General features: G+C 42.7%; 1 protein-coding gene across 10 annotated transcripts in view; it reads left to right on the top strand.

The window, feature by feature from the left end:
- Positions 1 to 19,735, top strand: part of LOC114876095 (protein turtle) — a 134,877-nt gene extending 115,142 nt beyond the window's left edge. For 7 of the 10 annotated variants that reach the window (XM_046285169.1, XM_046285168.1, XM_046285170.1 and 4 more), the window contains 10 exons: positions 2,419 to 2,706; positions 2,798 to 3,207; positions 3,282 to 3,553; positions 3,642 to 3,814; positions 4,092 to 4,160; positions 5,559 to 5,639; positions 6,565 to 6,750; positions 6,875 to 7,102; positions 7,475 to 7,568; positions 14,785 to 19,735. In XM_046285169.1, the coding sequence (XP_046141125.1) occupies positions 2,419 to 2,706; positions 2,798 to 3,207; positions 3,282 to 3,553; positions 3,642 to 3,814; positions 4,092 to 4,160; positions 5,559 to 5,639; positions 6,565 to 6,750; positions 6,875 to 7,102; positions 7,475 to 7,568; positions 14,785 to 15,991 (3,008 nt within the window). In that variant the 3' untranslated portion in view covers positions 15,992 to 19,735. The remainder of the gene's footprint in view (positions 1 to 2,418; positions 2,707 to 2,797; positions 3,208 to 3,281; positions 3,554 to 3,641; positions 3,815 to 4,091; positions 4,161 to 5,558; positions 5,640 to 6,564; positions 6,751 to 6,874; positions 7,103 to 7,474; positions 7,569 to 14,784) is intronic. The other 3 variants (XM_029187160.2, XM_029187166.2, XM_029187170.2) reach the window with 3 other exon arrangements.
- Positions 19,736 to 21,958: the final 2,223 nt, after the last annotated feature.

The following is a 21,958-nucleotide window of genomic DNA, read 5'->3' as shown; positions in this document are numbered from 1 at the left end:
GCTCGTTTGCAAATCAAGCAAACCAAGCAAACCGAGAAAAGAAGACTAATTAAAGGCTGTACATTTTAATACAGCCCATAAATCGTTCGTTAGTACAAACATACTAGGTAGGTGTAGGTAATAAAACTCGCGTTAGGCAAAGCGGTTAAAACGAGGATCGTAACTATTAGCCGATTAGAGGATGTTTCTCGCGGAGTTAAAAGCCGATTTGTCTTCTTCTCCAGGACGCGACGCAACGGGGGTAGCTCTTTTTTGTCCCTTTCACTTGTTTTCCACTAACAGTCCGATTACTTTTAGACAACTTGTTAACACCGCAGTTCAAGTCGAGGAAAGGTAGCGGCTAGAAGGATCCTCTTCATTCGTCGTTGATAACCGAAAAATCCTCGGAATCCTCGCGGCGCCGAACTCTACGAGCTTTCTTGCGAGATTTATACGAACGAATTAACCGGGCGAACGGTCGAAAGTTTTGTACTAATAAACCGTGCCATCCCTGCTCGAGTCTCGGCGTGCAGTGACGAGCTAGCAAAGTAGACAGACGGCTCTCCGTCCTGTTCGCCGGATAAAACAACGCCGACAGGCTGCACCACCATTAATGCGGAGGATCCTCCTCGAGCTCCGGCCGAACTTGCTCCTTTAGCTCGGCGTGAAACTTTTCAATCTGCTCTTTGAATATTTACCGAGCTCTAGCTCCGACAGCTTCATCCCCGTCGCGCCGACATTTTACCCTTTTCTCGCCAACTCCGTGCCCGCTTCTCTTCTTCTTCTTTAACCTCTTGGTGAAATTGCCGCGGAAACGATCGTTAAACGAGCTCGCAGTTTTCCGGCTGTTTTTAGAATCTTCTTCTCCCAGTTGAGGGATAAAGAGAAACAAGAGAATCAGGAAACAGGCCGTTCGTTCTTTGTTCGCTTTAAATTGATGTCCATTCTCGATTATTCTTTTATTCTGTCAAGTTACAAAACTGTGAAGTTGTAAACCGGCAAAATGGTCGATTCACGTATCTTGAATTCATTGCTCTCAAGGATGAAACTCAAGGAGTAGCTTCGAGTTGAGAGATGGAAAGGAAAACTTTTAAATCGACCTAGTGAATATTTAGCGAGGCTGCTCGCTTCTGAATTCATTGCGTCGCGTCGCATCGCGTCGCTGAGCACGTGTTAGAAATTGAAGGGAATAATAAGTTTTAAAAAAAAAACAGAAAGAAGGAAACTTTTTGCTTCACTGTGAGATTGGATCAAGTTTTATTGGCCCGTTTATCAAGATACTTGCTTTCAGTTAAGTTTGACCGTTGTTTGATGCTCGCGGTTACGATTGCGGTTGCGGTTTCTGACTATGTACCGGATTCATTCGAATTCGCTTTGTTTCGAAGCAAGACGCGAGACCAACTGCCGCGACAAGGGACCTGCAACTGCAATCGAAGCGCGATTAATTTTCATCCAAGTTGTCGTCCCGGAAAGTTCGATTGATTCACTGAACTTGTATAGGTACAGAGCGTGTTTCGAAGCGAAATCACCCTTCAAAGCGTTCACTCTAAAAGGCTTAGAGATAGGAAAAAAAAATCATCTAGAGAATCTGGCTGTTCCCACGGAGGCGCAGAAGCCATCTTAATTCCTGACGAGTAAAGATAGATCGGATTGCAGAATACCGATTACTACCGAATACCGTGAAGAAGTTTGCTCTTTTTGTCAGCTGAGATCGATTCCTTCCCATTATACGGGAAGATAGGTATTCGCCAGTGAGACCAGGAAGCTCTCACCTTTTACCGTTTCTGTCGTCGACGCCTCGCAAAAGCCACAAGTTTTAAAATTCTTCCTGCTGGAGCCAGCAGCAGGAGAATTGTCGGATATCGATTGAGATATAGCACACCCTGTTGCACACCAAGTTTTTGCCAAGAGTTGGAGTGAAAAAGTCTAGTCGTCTATGTAAAACGTTGCCCACCTAAATTCTCTTCCCTTTTCTCTTCCCTTCTTCCTTTCCTTTTCCAGAGAACTCTTTCGAGCCGATTTAAAACTAAAGCTCGCCCAGTCTCTCGCGATACCTGCCGGAGAATTGAACGAAACGCAAACTTCCATAAAGGCCACTAAAAACACTCTGTTTCGTCTGGTCGCACCTCGTAGCCGTATGCCCTGGCGAACTACATAAATATGTATATGGTATATTCCTGAAATAACAAACGCGTCCATCATCGATCCATTCATTTATCAACGAATGCCCCTGTGCCTACAGTGAATAAATGGAGAATATTCATCTCGCTTTCAATTTCTTTATTTATCGACGTCGTTTCGCAGCCTGGTTTTCCACGCGATCCCCACCGACAACGATGAACAATGTGTTGTCCAACGTGTTTTCGTGCTTATAGTTTCTGTGCTTATACATATACCTATACTGGTACTAACATGTCCTACCGTTTGTATCGTTTACAGGTGGAGCAGTGATCACGGTACCCCCGACAAATCAGACGAAACTGGAGGGTGAGAAGGTGCAGTTCTCTTGCGAGGCAAAAGCTCTTCCTGGTAACGTGACGGTGCGTTGGTTCCGAGAGGGTGCTCCAGTCACGGAAGTCTCGGCGTTGGACACGAGAGTGTCCATCAAAACGAACGGCAGTCTCGTCATCAATCCCGTCAGCGCCGATGACTCTGGCCAATATCTGTGCGAAGTGACGAATGGCATTGGTGATCCTCAGAGTGCCAGTGCTTATCTAAATGTGGAATGTAAGCAATTTTACCATTCTTTTTTTACCATATACTAATTAAGCATAGTTATTTCTATTTTAACTATAACGAAAAATATTCTGATATTCAGATTCAGCAAAGGTGACGTTCACCCCAACAGTTCAGTACCTGCCGTTCCGTTTGGCTGGCGTGGTGCAGTGTTACATAAAAGCGAACCCACCCCTTCAGTACGTGACCTGGACGAAGGATAAGCGACTGCTTGAGCCTTATCAGACAAAGGACATCGTTGTGATGAACAATGGCTCCCTGCTGTTTACACGGGTGAATGAGAATCATCAAGGTCGATATACCTGTACGCCTTACAACGCGCAGGGCACACAGGGTAGTTCCGGTCCTATGGAGGTATTAGTACGGAATCCGCCTGTGTTCACCCTCGAACCGGAACCAATTTATCAGAAGAAGGTCGGCGAGACGGTGGAGATGCACTGTGACGCTCAAGAGGCCGAGGGCACGCAGAAACCTACGATACAGTGGCACCGGGTACGCAATGCCGCCTCCGCATTGCCGTTCGATAGATAGGTATTCATGTTTGCGATTTAATTGCTTATTGTTAGAGGGACGGCGCGTCGATCCAACGTAATCGAGCCAAGATGGTCGGTGGTAATTTGACGATCGAGAGCCTTCGACGTTCCGACTTTGGTTTCTATCAGTGCGTTGCATCGAACGAGGTGGCCACCATATCCGCTTCGACGCAACTAATCGTCGAAGGCACTCAACCCCATGCGCCTTACAACGTGTCCGGAACAGCGACTGAATTCTCGGTCACGTTGACTTGGCTGCCAGGTTATTCTGGCGGACCTGATTATAAGCAAGATTACACTATTTGGTAAGTGGTGGTGGTGGTGGTGGTGGTGGTGGTAATCACCGCAAATCGAAGGTTTTCAATTTTCTTCACGGTGGAAAGTTTAATACAGGTACAGAGAGTCGGGCACGTCGGAATGGGAAACGATACCAGTGACTCCGTCTGGTAGCACAACGGTGACGATCAACAGACTGACGCCAGGTACGCTGTACGAGTTCCAAGTGATCGGGAAGAACGCTTTGGGCGATGGGATGCTGAGCAAAGTCATTACCGTCAGGACGCTTGGTAACCACCACTATCTATCCTTTTTTCTCTTTTTTTCCTTCTTTTTTTCCTAATTTCTTTCTTTCTTTCTTTCTTTCTTTCTTTCTTTCCTCTTCTACAAATAGCAAATATAACGTGCCGTAAAAGTTCCGGAATTCTCGGTTCGCATTTACTATAACACTAATGCTTCTATTATACACATAATATGTACATGTATCTCGTATTAACTGTCTAACAAATTCAATACTTTTCCTATGCAATCACTTTCCTTCTTTTTTCTAACGCTTCACCCTTGAAGACGTGGCACTGACACACTCAGCGACTCCATCCTCGAGCGCCGGTCAAGCTGCAGCCACGGATCAAAGCGGTAAGATGGTAGTTACCTCTCTATTATTTCTCTAAACACCACGACACGTAGAGAGGAGTTACACGAGGTTATTTCATATTTATATCTTGACAAAATAATTGGAAACTGATGGGGAATTAATGGTGGCTTCTAATACTTGTAATTATAGAGAACGAAACTATACGTAGCTTGCTCCTTCAAAGGGAGGGCATGGTAAAGCGGTATCAAAATAACTCAACACGAGGAATAAAAGCGGCAATTGAAATCAAAGGGACGAGATTTTGTATTCGAACGCGATCGAGCATGAAACCGTTCGTTCGACTGGAGGCTCACCCTAAAAACGGGCTCGCTTCCATTCGCTAACAAAGAATCTTGGTTGAACGATTTCGTAAAGATGCCTCGGGAAGGCTCTTCTTCTCCTTCTCTTTCTTCTCCTTACGACCGATTTGCACCAAGAGCTTTGCCCCGGAAACACCGTTTCTGCGCTACAATTTCAAAGTTACGTTGAAACTTTGTACGAAAAAGGAAGAGACAGGGTGAAGGAGAAAGGAGAACGAAGACTTCCGTCGCGACTTATCGTATCGGAAAACCCATCGAGCCGTTCATTCTGTTTCCGCTTTTATTTCCTTCCCTCGAATCCACCGGTTCATTGCCTTCCATTTGTACACACGGTGCCGTGATTTTTCCTCGCCGAGCTTGTACAGATTTTTATCCGTTACCCCTTTTCAGATAAGAGAAGAGAAGTCTACCGATCAACGATCCTTTTTCATTCCATCTACACGTCTACACGATTCTTTAGAATTTCGAATCACCTCGAGACTTGTTGGACTTTCTGAAATTCTTCAAACTTTCTCTTCAAAAAAAAAAACATTTCAAGTAACTACTCGAACCGATTAAATTATTCAGCGTATCATTATTTCTTTCCTTCGTAAATCTTTATTTCATACATCTATACTCGGTTCATAATCCCGTGGGATTTTTCACCATTTCCATATTACCTAATAACGACAGTGTCAGGATCAGGAGTTGCCGTCGCTAATAATCCACGGACGAATGGCGTATCGCGACTGAACTTTTATCTATCCATCTGTTTCGTTTAAAAACGTCCATCTCTGTCGAGCTTTCTTCAATCTCCGTCTTTCTTTTTATTTCTCATTCACGTTCGTTCGTCGCTGTCTACGCATCGGCGGTCTCGAAACTCGTTAACCCGTCTCGAGTAACGCGATTACAGTCAGCTTAACGAGAGTTCCGGTGGATCGGATTCGCGAGGATCCTCCTCGGTTCTTCTGCACTCTTTCTGCGACCCATTATTACGGCACGATCCTCCGATAATAATCAACCTTTCCACCTGTATCCATTCTTTTCTGATTTTTCACCTTTGCCATTTTTTTTTTTTTTGTTTCTTTTCTTTCGTTTCAGACATCTTAGATTATAATACTCTCATATTACCAACTGATTCCACCGGCAACCCAGCGTTTCCGCCAATCATGCGACCTAAAGGTATTCATTTCTTTTTTAGTTTTCTTTATCTAATATTTTTCCGTTATCACTTACGAGCTTTTTTTCTCTTAAACGTTTTCCAGTAACATTTGATTTGATTTAATCATCGAGAATCCGTTTATATTTCCGTATCAACATGGTTAAAGAGAGAAAGCGTATGTGTATTTTCCTAACGCACACACGTACATAGCTGTTCGTGTGGTCAGCAATTTATTCGGCGTCGCAACGGAAATGAAGTTAACAAATACGGACATTGTAAATACCACAGAAACAATCGCAGAAATATCGGCTACCTACATAGTAACCAGCTACATACACTTTTCCAACGTGAATACCATTTATTCGCATTGTGTACGACCGGCTGTTTGTACGTACGCAAATAATCGTGAATATTGTCAGGAGAATTTCAACGCGGCACGGGGTAGGCTTTTCTCTCTCTTCTTTTTTTCTCCTGTTTGTTGCGTTATTTTTTGTCGTTTGTTTTTTGCTTTCCCAGTATCCGACAGTTTTTGCAATTAAACGAAACGACGCGACGCGACGCGACGATGGCAAATAAATCTTGACGAACTGTAGCGAGCTGACACACGGTCGTAGACCGACGAAATTGACACTGGTCTTCTCGCGTGAGCTCATCTTCTTTCGTCATCTGCTTGTGTGCATAATGTTACGAACCTAATTATTTCCGGACCTCGTTTGCCAGTCTTATTAGCGGCCGTATTTCCAATTACCAGCGTCGTTGTTTCTCCTGTAATAATTCTGTAGAATTACAGAATGCCGCTGGAATGCGCCACGCGAACAAAGAGATACATACTGCTCTAGAAACAAATTGTGAATCTCCTCTTGAGCGAATTTCAAATACCGTTGTAACTACATATTCTATTTGTTATGTTACTACAATATATTAATCTGTGATTTAAATCGTCAGGACCAAAGCCAGGTCCTCCCAGGAATCTGACGGTGACAGAAATCAGCAATGGTTTCCTGATAACCTGGCAACCCCCTCTGGAACGTAGTCACCTGATTCAATACTACACCATCAAATACAAGACGGACGGACCGTGGAAAATGCTCAACAAGGGACAAATCCGACCTGAGGAAACCAGCTATTTGGGTACGATATTATTTTCTTGATACTATTATATGTAGGTATTAGTGATAGGCTGGATCTTAAAAATTATTTCCTTAAACGAAAATATTTCACTGTTTTCTATTTCGCGGTGGGCTGGGGAGTACAGTGAAGAATCTGGTCGGTGGTAGGACCTACTATTTCCAAGTGTTCGCCAACTCGGCGACGAATTACGGGGTCAGCGAGCAGGTGAAATTTCCGGTGCCTGCTCGAGTGAAGCACAAGGCGATCACCGCTGGTGTCGTCGGTGGTATACTCTTCTTCATCGTCGCGATCATCTTGAGCATATGCGCGGTGAAGATTTGCAATAAGCGGAAAAGACGAAAACAGGAGAAAGGTAGGATCGTGCCGCTGATGGGACACCGAGACGTCTCGATTCTTCGTTGTTTCTTCTAGTCTGGCCTGCACCTGGGCTCTTGGTCATGTTCTCTTCTTCTTCTTCTTCTTTTATTTCTTTTTCTTCTTCTTCATCATCGTCTTCTTCTTCTTCTTCTTCTTCTTCTTCTTCTTCTTCTCCTTCTTCTTCTTCTTCTTCTTTAACTTTCTTTATTGAAATTATATCTGCCTGAATGGAGAGTTACGTATAGGGAGCTCTGGTTAAAGAAGGTATTACGAAAAGAAGAGGACAATGACCCGGTAACGCAGGAGCTGGGCGAGCACCTGTCAACCTGAATGCTTACCCGTTTAACATAATCTTGTAACATTGTAGAACTGCTTTCAGCGTATAGTATGGTGGCCTGCCGGGTCACCGACGCCAGGAACGGCGCAGGGCAGGGGCCCCAGGGAACAGTGCCTTTGAAAAAGTGAGTGTCCATTACTGGAACTTTTATCTTACTCTACACACAGGTTCAGATTTATCTAATTTAACGATTCCCTTTATGGGATTTACTAAGAGATTAATATCGATTCGAGGAAGTAGATCAAAGGGGTCGCACCTGCTTCTGCCTAATTTTCCTTCGTTCTTCGAAGATACATCAAAGATACGTGTTAAGCTTAGAAAATTCTTTTCTAATGAAAAAGTTTATCGATGCAGATGCGACCTCGAAGAGATAATATATCAATCACTTAGGTTTAGCCAGAGCTAGCAATTAAGTCCACTCCACCCCCTGTTTACGAGCATTAGGCGACCGAAGCACCGCAAGCATTTACGAAACCTCTCACGAGTAATCGATAGCGAACAAAATTATTCAAATTATGTACCAGATTACGCATATAGGATATATATATATATATATATATATATATATACATGACAAGGGCATCGTTCGTTCGGTAACATTTTCAAATTAGAAATTCAATTATCTGAATCGATCCTAAAACTACTCTAAGAATATCTATCACTTATCGAACGAACGATGCCCTAATATAACATATCTTTGAGTAACCAAGAGAGAGAGAGAGACGTAGGAGAGAATTATTTTATTCTCTCCTCCCGTCGTCTCGATCCACTTTAACACAAACAGCGGTCATTTCCCCCTGTATCTAGAAAGAGAAACCAATATAGGATAAACGAAGCAAAAGAAAAAAAAAACACGAAAATAAAAACAAGTACCAAATAGAAGGAGGAACCCTCTTTTGATCTTGCGCCGTAAACGAGAGAACGCGAGCCGCGTAGATGCGATGAAAAACCGGCAGACTAAACCGCAGCAGCAGAGGTATTTTGGACGAGGTTGGAGAACGATTCGTTTCTGTTTATCCACGCATCCAATTCGAGGGTGTGTCTGTCTTTGAGCGTGCACAAGTACGTTCTTTTTGAGCTAGAGCAGAGCTTGGGCAACTCGTAGGGGACATCGAGTTGACCAGGTTGGGGCTAAAGCGAACAGTCGAGCTGGTCCGAATAGTTCCTGCATCGCGGTTTTCGTACCAAATAACTAGAGGTTCGCCGAGTTATTCGATTTGCGTCGAATAATTCGAGCTCACTACTGTCGAAATTTTCTCTCTTGTTTCGCAATAATTTAATTTTCGAGAGAGAAGATATAATTCGTAGAACATTAGTGGAATGTAACGCGGGGCTCCGATCAAGATGTTGTTTTAAAAAACTTACCTATTTGTGGATCCAAAGGACATTTTTGGAAACGTGGCTGCAATTTCAGTTATTATTCTATTATTATTATTATTATTATTATTATTATTATTATTATTATTTGTTTCGATATTCGACATACAATATAGTAGGAAGAGTACTTAATCGAGCCTAAGAAGAAATATCGGGTCAGATCGAAGACGGTTCGCTCGAGCCCATTGCTCGTGTTCCGTCGCGTTAGCGTGCAGCTTCCGTTGCCGCAAGCGAGCGGAAACGAAGAACAGAGAGTTTGTACATGAACGATACAACGAGAATCGATACATTCGAGAACGAGAAAACGATCGCGCGGAAACGCACGCTCGCCGACATCATCGCATTTCCCGCAGAACCGTACGTATTTGAAAATCGGCCTCGATAACCGAGGTGTACATACAGCTTTGAAATCACGCCAAGCGGACTCTGCGCGTGCAGCAGAGCGGGTACTCGGCCAACTGTTATGATTTCCATCGTGGCATCCAAAAGTCCACAATACGACTGCAGTGATGCCTATTCTGGATCGTATGTCGTCTTTTGTTTCCCCGCGACGAGCCATTTCGTTTCTTCTCCTCTCACCCATATTTTTTTTTCTTTTCCTTTTTTACCTTTTTCAACACTCTTTCAGTTCTTCATCCCGTTCGTTCACCCTTACCGCTATTTCTATCGAAGGTATTGCGGATAATTCATTCATTGTTCTCTTGCCATTTTCATCGACTTCCTTTTACTTTTTTTATCAACCTTTTGCTCTCGAGTCGCCGACACATCGAATCATCCCATATCTTTTTCTTTCCGTACCTCTTGGATTTTCTCGCGAGGGTGTCTTTCCATCGTTGAATCTGGCTCTGGATCGAAATATGAATTCGAAATAAATTTGACGATTGATCGGTTTCGAAACTATAAATTCCCTGATGTATATCCGGCGTGATAGAAATATCAACGTTCGCATTAATGTAATTAATGCTGGCTTGATACGCGCGTGACTCGAACGCCGTCCGCTGTTCAATAAATCTTTTCCGGGATTAAAATTAATTCGAACGTTCTACGTGATTCGACGCGATAAAATATTGTGAAAGTACTCGGGATTGCTCTTCTAACCGTGGAACTGAATTTGCAATCTGATCAAATGTAAGTATAGAAAAAGAAAATGTTTGTCGATTTCTGTCACCCTCGTGATAAGTCCCCTTATCGGTGAACCATTTCAGGGTTTCTCACGAAACGAGTCGACAATGCACGTTTTTACCTACACGTAAATATATCCAGAACGGGCTGGACGGTTCAGCCACTGCCAAGATTATCGCTCGCAGGCCCGGATTCGTAGTCACGTGTGCTTTCGATTATCGCTTAATTTTTGCGTAAACAGATTCGAGAAGGAAACGAGCAGACTACGAACACGGTCCTGATCGAACATCGATGATCGACGTTCGAGGATCGCGGTCAGAGCAAGGATCAGAAGAGAGCCAACGCGAGTTAACTCCTTGCCTTATGATTTTCTAAACAATTACATCTGTCAGAATTAATTTAATAGGTACTCGTTTTACCGAACTAAACTTACAATTCAATTGTATTACAACACATATCTCTTAAAAAAATTGCATCCCGAGTTTGATTTGATATTATAGGGCAAGGGGTTAAAGAATTCTGCCGGGGATCGAGAGACTTCAGAGAGAAAGAGCTCGTAATACAATTTTTATCGAGAAGATGATATTATATGTTAGAAAAGAAGAAAAAGAAAAGATAAGAAGATTTAACTGTAAGACATTTTCTTCAACAGCTCTTTCTCTCACAACCAGTGTTTCTCGTACGAACGGCAAATATATACATACGCGAATAGTTTATCGCGAGAGAACGCGTGTGTAAGTAAAGGTGAAGAATATAAGAAGAACTAGATAATTGAAAGAAAAGAAAAACGTGGGCGTCTCTTGTCCTCCTCTCTCTCTGTGTTTTCTGTAGGTCGACAAATCTAAACGCGTGCGGCGAGTCAGTCTCGACGCTGACCCGTTGCAGCCCGTTGAATCCGCAACTACCACCACCACCACCACAACCTCTTCATCAACCACCACTTCCTACGCAAGTAACCACCCCCGCCACTGCCACCTCGGAGCCGGTCCACGAGCAGGCCCCCCCGAACCGTGATCGTGACCATCACGCGCTCCACCTCGATAATCGAGATTATGAGAGCGTGTTTATCATAGAGAGGCGGAACAGTAAGCCTAACCTCCGCTAGCCACATTGAAAGATAAAACCAAGTACTATCACTGCTACTACTAATACTGCTACTATTACTACTACTACTACTACTACTACCACCACTACTACTACTACTACTACTACTACTACTACTACTACTACTACTACTACTATTACTACTACTACTACAACTACTACTACTACTACTACTACTACTACTACTACTACTACTACCACCACCACCACCACTACCAGCGTTACTACGTTACCCGAGACCAACAACGGTTGCTCCCAAGATCATGAGAATAAGAACTCGTCGACGAATCAATATACATGTATGTGTTTGTGTGTGCGTCTGATAACACCCAATCAATATCAACAATCAATCGATCGGTCGTCGTTGATCGATCGAGCGAGATAACGTCTACTTGCTGGGACTTGATCCGTTACTACTACTACTACTACTACTACTACTGTTACTACTACTTACCTACCTACTGTACGATCCACCGTTAACCACTGCTACTACCGCTACTACTTACTATGCGAGGCCTACAGCTCTGCAATGTTACCTACTAGGACCTACTAATCTACCACTACCATCTACTATCTACTACTTAGGATGATTGTCATGACAATAGATGAGATCATCAAATACAGGCAATACAGCTAGGAGTCACACTAGTAACATCCAGTCAGTACCCTAAAATACCTTCGTTCGGCGGATTTAGGGAGTACATAGATAAGAGACGAGGCAAGATGGTAGATTTCCTTAATTTTCAACATGCGCGTTTATACATGGTGTCGAAACACTAAGGAAGATTCAGGATTTTTAAACTTGTACGTGTGTTCTTTTGTTTCTACACACTTTATAATATAGAACCATAAGTTTTACGTGTTTGTTACGTTCTTATTAGAATAGTAAGCTGACATTATCGAGTGATTTGATAGGTCTATCATGGTAAAAATTCCATAGAAATCGAAAGAAGATACATGTTCCCTAAATATTTTGTAAATCCTGAGCTCACATTTTTATCGTTTATCAAAATCTTTATTGTCTACAAGAATCATTTCGTTGAAAGAAAATCATTGATTCACAATCTGTTCAATGTCCATTCTTGATCTCGCCTCGATCGCAGTCATAACATATCGTATGTCATAGTTCAACTTTGTATTTGTTCACGTTTCATTTTGTTTGGTATGTGCCAATCTTATGACGTTTACATCTTTCTTATCCTTTTTATTCATTCTTTCTTTCACTCGCTCCTATTCGTCAATCCACAAAACTAATTCACTACTGCAATCTTGTCGTCTCTCGTTGTGCCACTCGCTCAGTCGATAGACGATAATTAATTAAAGATCTAAATAAAATCGATGGTTCGTTACCGTTGATCAACTAAACGAACATTGGAACCATCGACTTCCTTTTGGTCTCTATTGCTCGTGTATATTCAGATTTCATGGATTTCGCGCAAGATACTTTTTCTTTCCTTTTTTCATTTTTTTCTTGTATCAGTAGATGCACCGAACTCTGATATAACTCTTCTTGAAAATTCAATCGGTAGTTTGCTTCATTCTTTGAAAGCATCTGGAGCCGATCCTGGCGGACTGGTGGTAGTAATTTAATAGAAATTCCTGATAAATGGGCAAGCAAGTATTTATTATAATACAATATACATATAAAATGCCTCTAAAATTTGCCAGTATCGGTCCTTGCTGTATATTTGTCGCCTTTAGACCTTTCTTTCTTCACCGTCACGGTATCGTTCACGAAACTGTTGGAGAAAAACGGCTACTATGCGTAAAATTCATTCGCTTTTTTCGACTTTTTTCGACTTTTTTCGACTTTTTCCTCTGTCTATCTTTCTTTCTCACGTAGCATGTCACGCTTCACCGAGCATGACCAACGAAATTACGATAGTCATCACAACCAGGGTACTTTCCAACGATCAAAATTATTGACAGTAACTTTCATGTGTGTTCTTTTACTGTTTTACAGTCTATCGATTTTAGACGAGCCGTAAAAAGACGCGTTCACACTCGAACACTCGGACCTAAAGCAAAAGTAAACTATTAGAGGTAAGCCGCTCTCGCTGCGGCTCTACCCCTTCCCCGTTTTTCATCCCTTCAAAATAACTGCATCCGTACACGATTTTCTCATTGTTGTGCCCGTGTTTTGATCGTTTACAGGACAATCCTCGATGTACGATTTGCTCAGTATCCCTTATAATCAATGAACGTTCTCGTTTTAATTATGCTTCGCCACCCTTCTTTCCGATCGTTTCAATTTTCTGTACAGGCTGTGTCATGTCATTTGTACGGATTACAATTGCTTTTTTGATTGAGGATAACAAAGAAAATGGTACAAGAGCTTGTTACATCAGCCAGCATTTTCCTTCACCATTATTTTCAATCTTCGATTAAGGACAATTAAAAGCTGTGCGAATCGTATGACTCAGCCTGTAATTGCATCGTCGAACAAAGACCCTCTTTCGATCCACTAACCCGTACCTACTTACATTTATTGGTTTTTTTTTTTTTCCGTTTTCGTTCGTTTTCGTTCGTTTTCGTTCGTTTTCGTTCGTTTCCGTATAACGTGCAGTCACGTCAGTCGACTATCGATCGTGATTTACGATTTTCTTTTTCCTTTCTTTGAAGTATATCGCGTTGAGAACGCTCGACGGAAAGGACCAAAAGTTTCCGCTTCGCGATGCCTGCCGGGAAAAGCGCGTGAGCCATGGGAACCCCGTGCGTTATCTATTTGCTCCCTAAACACCACCGCCTAGAAAGTAACGTTCGGTTATTTAGCATTATATTTCTTATTATTATTATCGCCACGATATTGTTTTTTGTGAATGTAATCGTTGTGTTACAACATTCTCTCTCCCTCATCTTTCCCTGCTGCCGGACCCGAAGGAGGAGAAAAGGTGACGAGTTTCGGAGCACCTAAATCCACGATTGCTATCACTCAAAAGAAAAAAAGAAAAACAAAGAAAAGAAAAAATGCAACATATTGGATAAAGAGATCTTTAAAAAAGAAAAAAAAAAAGAAAGAAAAAAAAGATTTTAAAAAATTACATATATACACACACAAAAAAAGGAAAAAATTTAAAAAGAAAAAAAGAGAAAGATCCACTCACTGGCAACACACCCACCCCACCCACGATCCACCTCACGCCCGACCACTCGTGCACCGGAATGCGCATGAGCATGCCTCCCCCGCCTGCATCCATTATTCGTTATTATACGTACACGTAATTAATTCTTAATAATTATCATGTACGTTTAACTTTGTACGTCTGCCTTTTCGTTATTTTGTTCTCCTAGCTCCTCGTTTTCCTTTCTGTTCGTGTTAACGTTGCGTGTTGTTTTTTTTTTTTTCCTTTACGTGGTTGTTGCACGTTCTTACTATACACGACAAGCGTTCAACATCGTTGGAGGAAAATAATCAACTTATACAATTTACTTTACAAACTATCTAAAACGCAAAAAAGAAGCTATTGCCTGAAACGGTAATTTTTCAATTCCATCTTCGTATGATAATCTTATACATACATATAATATATTAAAATTGTCAGAAGATAAAAAAGAAGAAGATTTACCTATTTGCGTCAAAGTACGATGGCTTTTTAATTTTTAATTTTTAATTTTTAATTTTTAATTTTTAATTTTTAATGTTTCACAAAGATTTCGCTCCGACCGTGTTGACCGGGTTGTCGGTGTCGCCAGTCACCACTGCGATGTCTGTAACGCGTTTTTTGTCCTGCTCACAGACCTAGAAAAAGCCGAGTACCAGGTCTGAATCTCCTGCGGGAGATCCTGAGTCCGGATACCCCGGACTCGTGCCGCGGCCGACCGTTGGGTAAGATCTCACGCGCGGCTGACGGTCGTTTCGTGGTAGCGGATTCGGTGCTCAGCTCGGCTAACAACAGCATCCTGGATGCGTCGAGCAGCGACGACGGTGGATTTCTTCCGAAACAGCGGCTCAAATCGTCCTGGCGAAGGCCGTTGGTCGGCACCAGCCAGCTCAGTCTTAGATCCGAGGGTAGCGGTGTGTCTATCGGAGGGCTACCTTCCATCCATCATCATCATCATCATCATCACGGGACAGTGAACTCGTTGGCTAGAATAGCGCCAGCGATCTGCACGATCTCGTCGCCCAGGTTTCTGGCTAGTTCACCGAGCGGTCAGCAGGTACCCTGGACGCCGTTGTACTTTAGCGATCTCAGCTCCGTCAGGCAGCCATCCTCCGGTGAACGTTCCTTCCCGACCCCGCCGGATTACCTGCAGCTCCGAACCGTGCACCAGCGATACAGTCAAGAACTGCCCTCCTTGAAGGCGATTCATGCCGAATCGAGAAGATTCGTGCCGGTTCAGCCGTTGGCTACCTCCTCGCCACCTCAGCCGGCCGGCAGGCCAAGGGCCAGGCTACCTCCTAGGCACGCCAGGCACGCCAGATCTGCACCAGAGCTGGCTGCGTCTCCGGATCTGGAAACATCGCCGGAAAGCAGGTCCAGCAGTTCGGGTTTCGGTAGTAAAAACACGTCGCAACAGAACCAGAGCTCGAGGAGTGGTAGCACGGTAGCCGAGTGGAGACCTCCACCTTACAGACCTCCACCGCCGCCTCTGGTCGGTCGTTGGCTCGAGCTTCAGGATCAGGCTAAAGTCGGGCACACGCACATACAGAACGCAATGGACGCGGGCAGCGTGGACGGCCACTACGAGTTCGACCCTGTTTCATGTACACCTACCCCAACGTCCGCCTCCACGCCGACCAGGGAGGAGAGACCACCGGTGCATCAGATACACACCATCCACGTGCCGCACATTCACCAGGTGCACACGGTTCATCATCAGCCGCCGAGGTACACCAGGGACAACATCGAGGCAAGGGTGCAAGCTATGAAGGCCGAGTTTCATCAGTTTCGGCAACGGCAAGCGAGGAGAAGACAAAGCGCGCACCTGGAGAGCGCCTGTTGACGGCACTGTTCACTTTTAGACTACTTTTTAGGCTGCGTCGTTCAGTTTCAAAAAAATATTATAGTTCCGATCAGCGGATACGTCGAGTAAACAGCCGGCTGTGACGAAAGCTAATGCAAACGCGAACTGCGAATGCGGCGTCGCGGCGCGGCGTCGCTGTGATTTATAGACCAACTGTTCAAGCACAACGAGGATCATCGTACGAGAATCCAGTGTAGGCAACTTCAAGTCAATTCTATATCTGCTGGGCAACCATTATACAAACAAAGAAGGCTGTTACAATCGTCGCGTCAGCTCAGGATACATAAATTTTCGCCAACGCGACTACGTTAACGTGGTTAAAATTCTTCTACGTTAAGAAGACAGATCGTCGGAGTCTGATTGTTGCCAATTCCAAGGAAGAACGTCTTTCACGATCGTCGTTCCAAAGAATCCAGTGAATCCAGCGAATATCATCGACAGACGGTTCTGATGATTTTTCTTCACCTACACGGTAGAGAAAGATGAAATTGAGATTAACCGAGAAACGAAGAAATTCAGAGAAGAATGTCAAGACACGACGGTATGATATTCCAAAGAAACTGTGTACCGTGCTTCGTATACCTTTTAAACGAAACGTAAGATTAATCTTAACCGTACATTGTAAGTAATAATGCAAACACTCGATAAGAAGAACAGCAAGAAACACATAAACACACATTGAAACGAAACCGAAAACGAAGCAAGCAACAAAGAATCAAGTCAAGATGATGGAATCACCATACTATATATATACACAAACACACACACACACACACTCGCGCGCGCGCGCGCGCGCGAGAAATTTGAATAGAAACAACCAAAAAAGCAAAAAAGAATTAATTATTATTGACGAGCAATGGACTCGAAACGTGATATTAGGCCGAAGCTTGCCTGGAGATTGCTTAAGGACTCACTCGTACTGCACTGCCTGTTTAGGGTTTCGCTAGCGACCCAACATATTATCGGCACAATAATTTTTCTTAAGCAACGTAAACGAGATTAAGTAAGGTTCTATGAAACGACACCCACGGTCAATGATATGCGTTGCGTGCACACGTGTGTACGACCCTCTTCTTCGCGAGATTCGTAAGGAACCCCCGCGCTCGCAAGGTTTTCCCTTTTTACACCGATCGGCATGAACCTTCGCCATTTTTGCGAACTGCCAAGACGATAGACCAGAGCCCCGAAGCCCCGAAGCCCCGAAGCCACAGGGATATGAAATCGCGAAGCGTACACGCGTATGCAAGCATCGCTCGTGATCGACCGTGATCCGTGCATTAGTAACGAAAAATGTTACGCACGCGTACACAAGTTATACATATAAAAGAAAGAAAAAAAGAAAAAAAAAAACAAGTCACATCGACCCGATACACGTGTAAATTTGAAAGATTTGTGTGTGTATGTGTGAGGAAGAGAGATATTTTGAATGGGAGAGCGAAAGATGCGAGAATGGCAACAGAAACACGCGCATACACGCGAGAGAGGGCGTTCTTCGAGACCCATCTAATTCTTCACCAAAACGCGTTCTATGTATAAACAAAAATCATATTCGAGTCGAGATTCGAGGCTCGTATACGGCCCACGGAGTGTTCGAGGATACAAATCAACGGGCTAATTGTTCGAGTTAAACGCGACCTAAACTTATCTCACGAATACCGTAACGCGAGACTATTTGAATCGAAAGCAACTTCCCTCTTCTTTTTCGTTCCTTACTCTTCTTGTTCTTCTTATTCTTATCATTTTTCTTTTATTACGTTTTATCGGCTGTTGCGCGAGACAGCGAATCGAATACTCTCGGGCCGTCTCAGCGTTTTAATTTCCCCTTCTATTATTATTATTATTATTTCTTTGCAATTTGTCTTTTATAGTACAAACACTTATTTATATTGTACCACATATTCTATACATACTTGTATTGTTATAAATATATTAGCGAGGGCCCTACTCACGATTCAACTATACTTTCTTTGACGAAATCGCGAAACACCGACGAGTGCAAACGACGCGGATATAATATATACATATATATATATATATATATATATATATATATACACACACACACATACATATAGATATATGTATATCCCGTCGAGGCAGAAGGACACTCTGTTGTATAATTTTCGTTGAGATGTATTTGAATGACAGACTGTGCGTGGGTGTATACGAAAGAGCAATAGAGTCCGAGGAACGAGTAACGAGAATAAGAGGCGAGGAAGAATGCACGCTTGTATGATTGACACGCGAGACATGTGAGAGCTTGTTTCAACGATAGACGAAATTAACATAGAAAATAATTGTTAAATAATATACAGAAATGGGTACGTCGTTACCTCCTTAAAAAATTTAATTAAAAATTTTCCAAACCACCCACTGTATGTATAGAAAACCAATGTCTTCTGTCCATCGTTGAAATACGTATAATTGACGTTCAAATGGGATACGATGAGAAACAACGGTAAAATATGTAAAGATACAAGAAATGTGCGATTAAAATTCGTATCAAGAAGAAGAGAGCAAGGGAGAGCGAATCGGAGAAACAGATGTTGAAACATGGGGGTGACGCGAAAGAGTACCAATATTCTAAAGTAATTCTAATGATTGAATTAATAATTTGATAATTAATTGATATTGTACATCGTAAACGACGTAGCGTGTAGTGTATTAATCAACGAGATCGACGAACGCGGCGACAACTAATTCGTTAAATTAATTAGCCCGTTAATCATCCGTGGAATCGCGAGATGGAAGAGAATACACGAGGGGGGATATGTTCGTGATCGGGCCACGCCGTAATTTTCGATCGGTCGTTGCCCCGTTGTATCATAGTAATCGAATTAAAGGCGCGTCTCGATCAAGCCCGTATCACGATCTACGCGGTAGCTTTGTATCTCCTCGAAGATTCAATAGCAACAAATATTAGTCGATCGATAATCTCTTTTTTGTACGTTGAATGGTACCTCGATCGATCTCAATTACATACATATATAAAACGCTCCTTTCGCATCAAACCTGAGGACAACTCACGATTCTACCGCGTAGAAAAGTAGGAAAATAAAAGAAATAAAAGGGTGCGTCGATCGATCGTCTTCGTGGATCGACGTTTACCTTTTGAACCACAGTGAGACGGAATTCCAAGAATCAAGAAGAAAAGTCGAAATTTTAAGGTTACGGGATTGCTTTCTCTAAATAATTTTTGTATAATATTCGCCACTTTAACTGGAAAATATGCTACTTCTTGCAATTCTGCCCCACTGGGACGACCACTGATCCCTCGTCCGAAGAAAATGAACGCGAAAGAATAAGTAACCAATCGACATAGGCGTATAAGTAACGTATAGATATATCATAGTTAGATACAACGATCTCAATACGCGCTGAAAGAAAGAATGAGAGTGAACGATCGCTGAATCGAGAGGAAAATGAAGATGTGGATTCTCGACGATCGTAGGTTGCCACGAATGGTACGTTGAAACGCAATCGTATGCCTCGAGAAAAAAAAAAAAAAAATCATGTAAAGAGTCAGAGAGAAAAAAGAGAGACAGAAAATTTTACCAAGGAATATATATATATATATTATATATACATAAATAATTATATATATACGTGTGTGTATACAGAGATGATCGAGACGAAGAATACACGTGGAAACGATACGAAGAAAAAGGACAATGGTTTCGCGCGATCGCGTGTTAAAACTGAATAATATGGTTGAATCGTGAATTTGTTCGTGTTTAACGTTTATTAATTTCTTTTTGCGTCTGGTTCCTTTCGTTCCTAAACATCCTTCTTCATCGTGATCATCGTCGTCGTCGTCGTCGTCGTCGTCGTCGTCGTCGTTGTCGTTGTAATCATCATCATCCTCTTTTTTTTTTTTCTTCTTCTTCTTCTTCTTCTTCTTCTTCTTCTACTTTTCTACTTCTAATCCATTTCTTGTTCACGGATTTCTTTGCGTTCGCGGCGTTTACCTTTCTTTCGGGTTATTTATTTTAAATTCGAGCGAATGTGCACCTTTACCCGCCAGAAGAGATTCATTTAGGTATTCGCACTTTACGTACCTGAAAGCCATCTGGCTATTTCTCGTAGTGGCGAGTGAAATTCACATCCCTCGGAGCAGAACTCTCGATTGGCGAGAAATGGATCGCGTTATTTCACACGAAAGGCCGACGAAAATGTCCCAGAGAATAATTTGATTATTGCTTCAGAATATGGAATAGAGAGAAACCGGGATGGTCGCGCGTAAAGGACGGATTATAGCAAAGGGTGAAGTTTTCGTTCGAAAATGAACGTTTATCGTAATGTTTCATTTAAATATTCGTTCACCAGCAATTTTTGTTTCTATAATCGAATCATCTTCAACCTCCTGTCTTCGATACTTTTTCACGTATCGTCTATTTTTTGTTCTCTATACGCGCGACACGCGACAAAGAGAGATGGAGAGTGCGTGAGATAAAAAAGCAGAGAAGCGTTTTCGTTCTCTCATTGTTAGTCAGCTTCGCGAGTACTCTCGTTATTCACCTACATTTTTCACCGTTTTATTGATCGACCTGTGCTTTCTCGCAAACCTCTCCCCACGAGAACTCCAAGACGTACTAACCTAGGACAAATTGTAGACAATTTATTATCAAATAAAATGAAAAATAAAGCGACATTTGAAAGGAAAAATCTTCTCGTGAAAATCTTTATATGGCAGGAAGTTTTCCTTCACCTTAGTTCCCTTCTATCATTTGAAAATGACAGAAAAACAAAGTTCGAAGGATTCATACACAACATCTTTCTCGTGTATGGGTCATTGTCCATTAAAAGTTCATCAACGTTGGCAAACTATCCTATTTTTTTGTTTCCCCAGCTGATTGATGAAACAAGAGATCGTAGTTGGCCAAGGCAACGAGATCATTGCCAATTCAACGTAATCAGGCCAGTGCGTGAGGATTCGTATTTTCGTAGGCTGGAGACAAGGAACGTGGAATCTCAGTCTGACAGACTATATACATACTACTGCCGCGTCTAACTCGCTATTAAACGCGCGAAGAAGGGGCATTTGCGCAACGCGTCTACGGCACTGATTACCGGGAATTACTGCAATTTCCATGATTTCCCTCGATACAGAGCGTTGCGAGTTCGCGAAAAATTGGAGCGTTCGAGTCGACTAGTATTGCAGTGAAATCGTGCGAGCGTTGCTTTAAACTACTTCAATCCTGACCTTACAAATTAATCGTATATCGTGACCTAAGGGTTGAAATCATTTATATGTATATTAACTGAGATATCTTTTGATGGAAAAAGAAAAATTCATCTGAAAAAATGATGCAGCAGAGGATCCCTATTGGTAGCATGGCAGGTGGACCAGGAACAAGTTGTTCCCTTTCACGGTTCCTCGATGAAATAATACGGTCGGTATCATTATGCACGCATTTATTTCCTGTGTCCCGGGCACGTCCAATCCTGGATCGTGATCCATGCGAATGGATCCATTATCTCAACAGCGTGACAAGGCTGTGGGCAGTCTGATAATGCGGCAAGGGACGGATGTCACGTAATCTGAGGTCACCCACGCAAATGGCGCGCGACTCTATGCAGTTTCGTCGCCATCGTCGTCGTCGTCGTCGTCGTCGTCGTCGTCGTCGTCGTCGTCGTCGTCGTCGTCGTCGTCGTCGTCGTCGTCGTCGTCGTCGTCGTCGTCGTCATCGTCATCGAACTGATCGAGATTTGATCTGGAAATGGAACACGCTCGTTTAAATCATATTATTGGCCCTTTCGCTTTTCAGATTGATGCATAAATTCATTCAACATCTCAATTATCGTTGAATGAAAATGATTAAGCATTAAGTTTACTGGAGAATCTTTGGTTTCTTCTTAAATTTGTTAAAAGCCAAACGAGTGAGCTTTATCACGAATGACAAGCGCCTTAAATTGCCGCGAAACAGATAGTCGGCGATCTAATTT

The sequence above is a fragment of the Osmia bicornis genome, chromosome 3 (genome assembly GCF_907164935.1).
Source record: "Osmia bicornis bicornis chromosome 3, iOsmBic2.1, whole genome shotgun sequence".
Lineage (NCBI taxonomy): Eukaryota > Metazoa > Arthropoda > Insecta > Hymenoptera > Megachilidae > Osmia > Osmia bicornis.
Note: the sequence above shows the minus strand (reverse complement) of the source record. Positions and strands in the feature narration are given on the sequence as shown.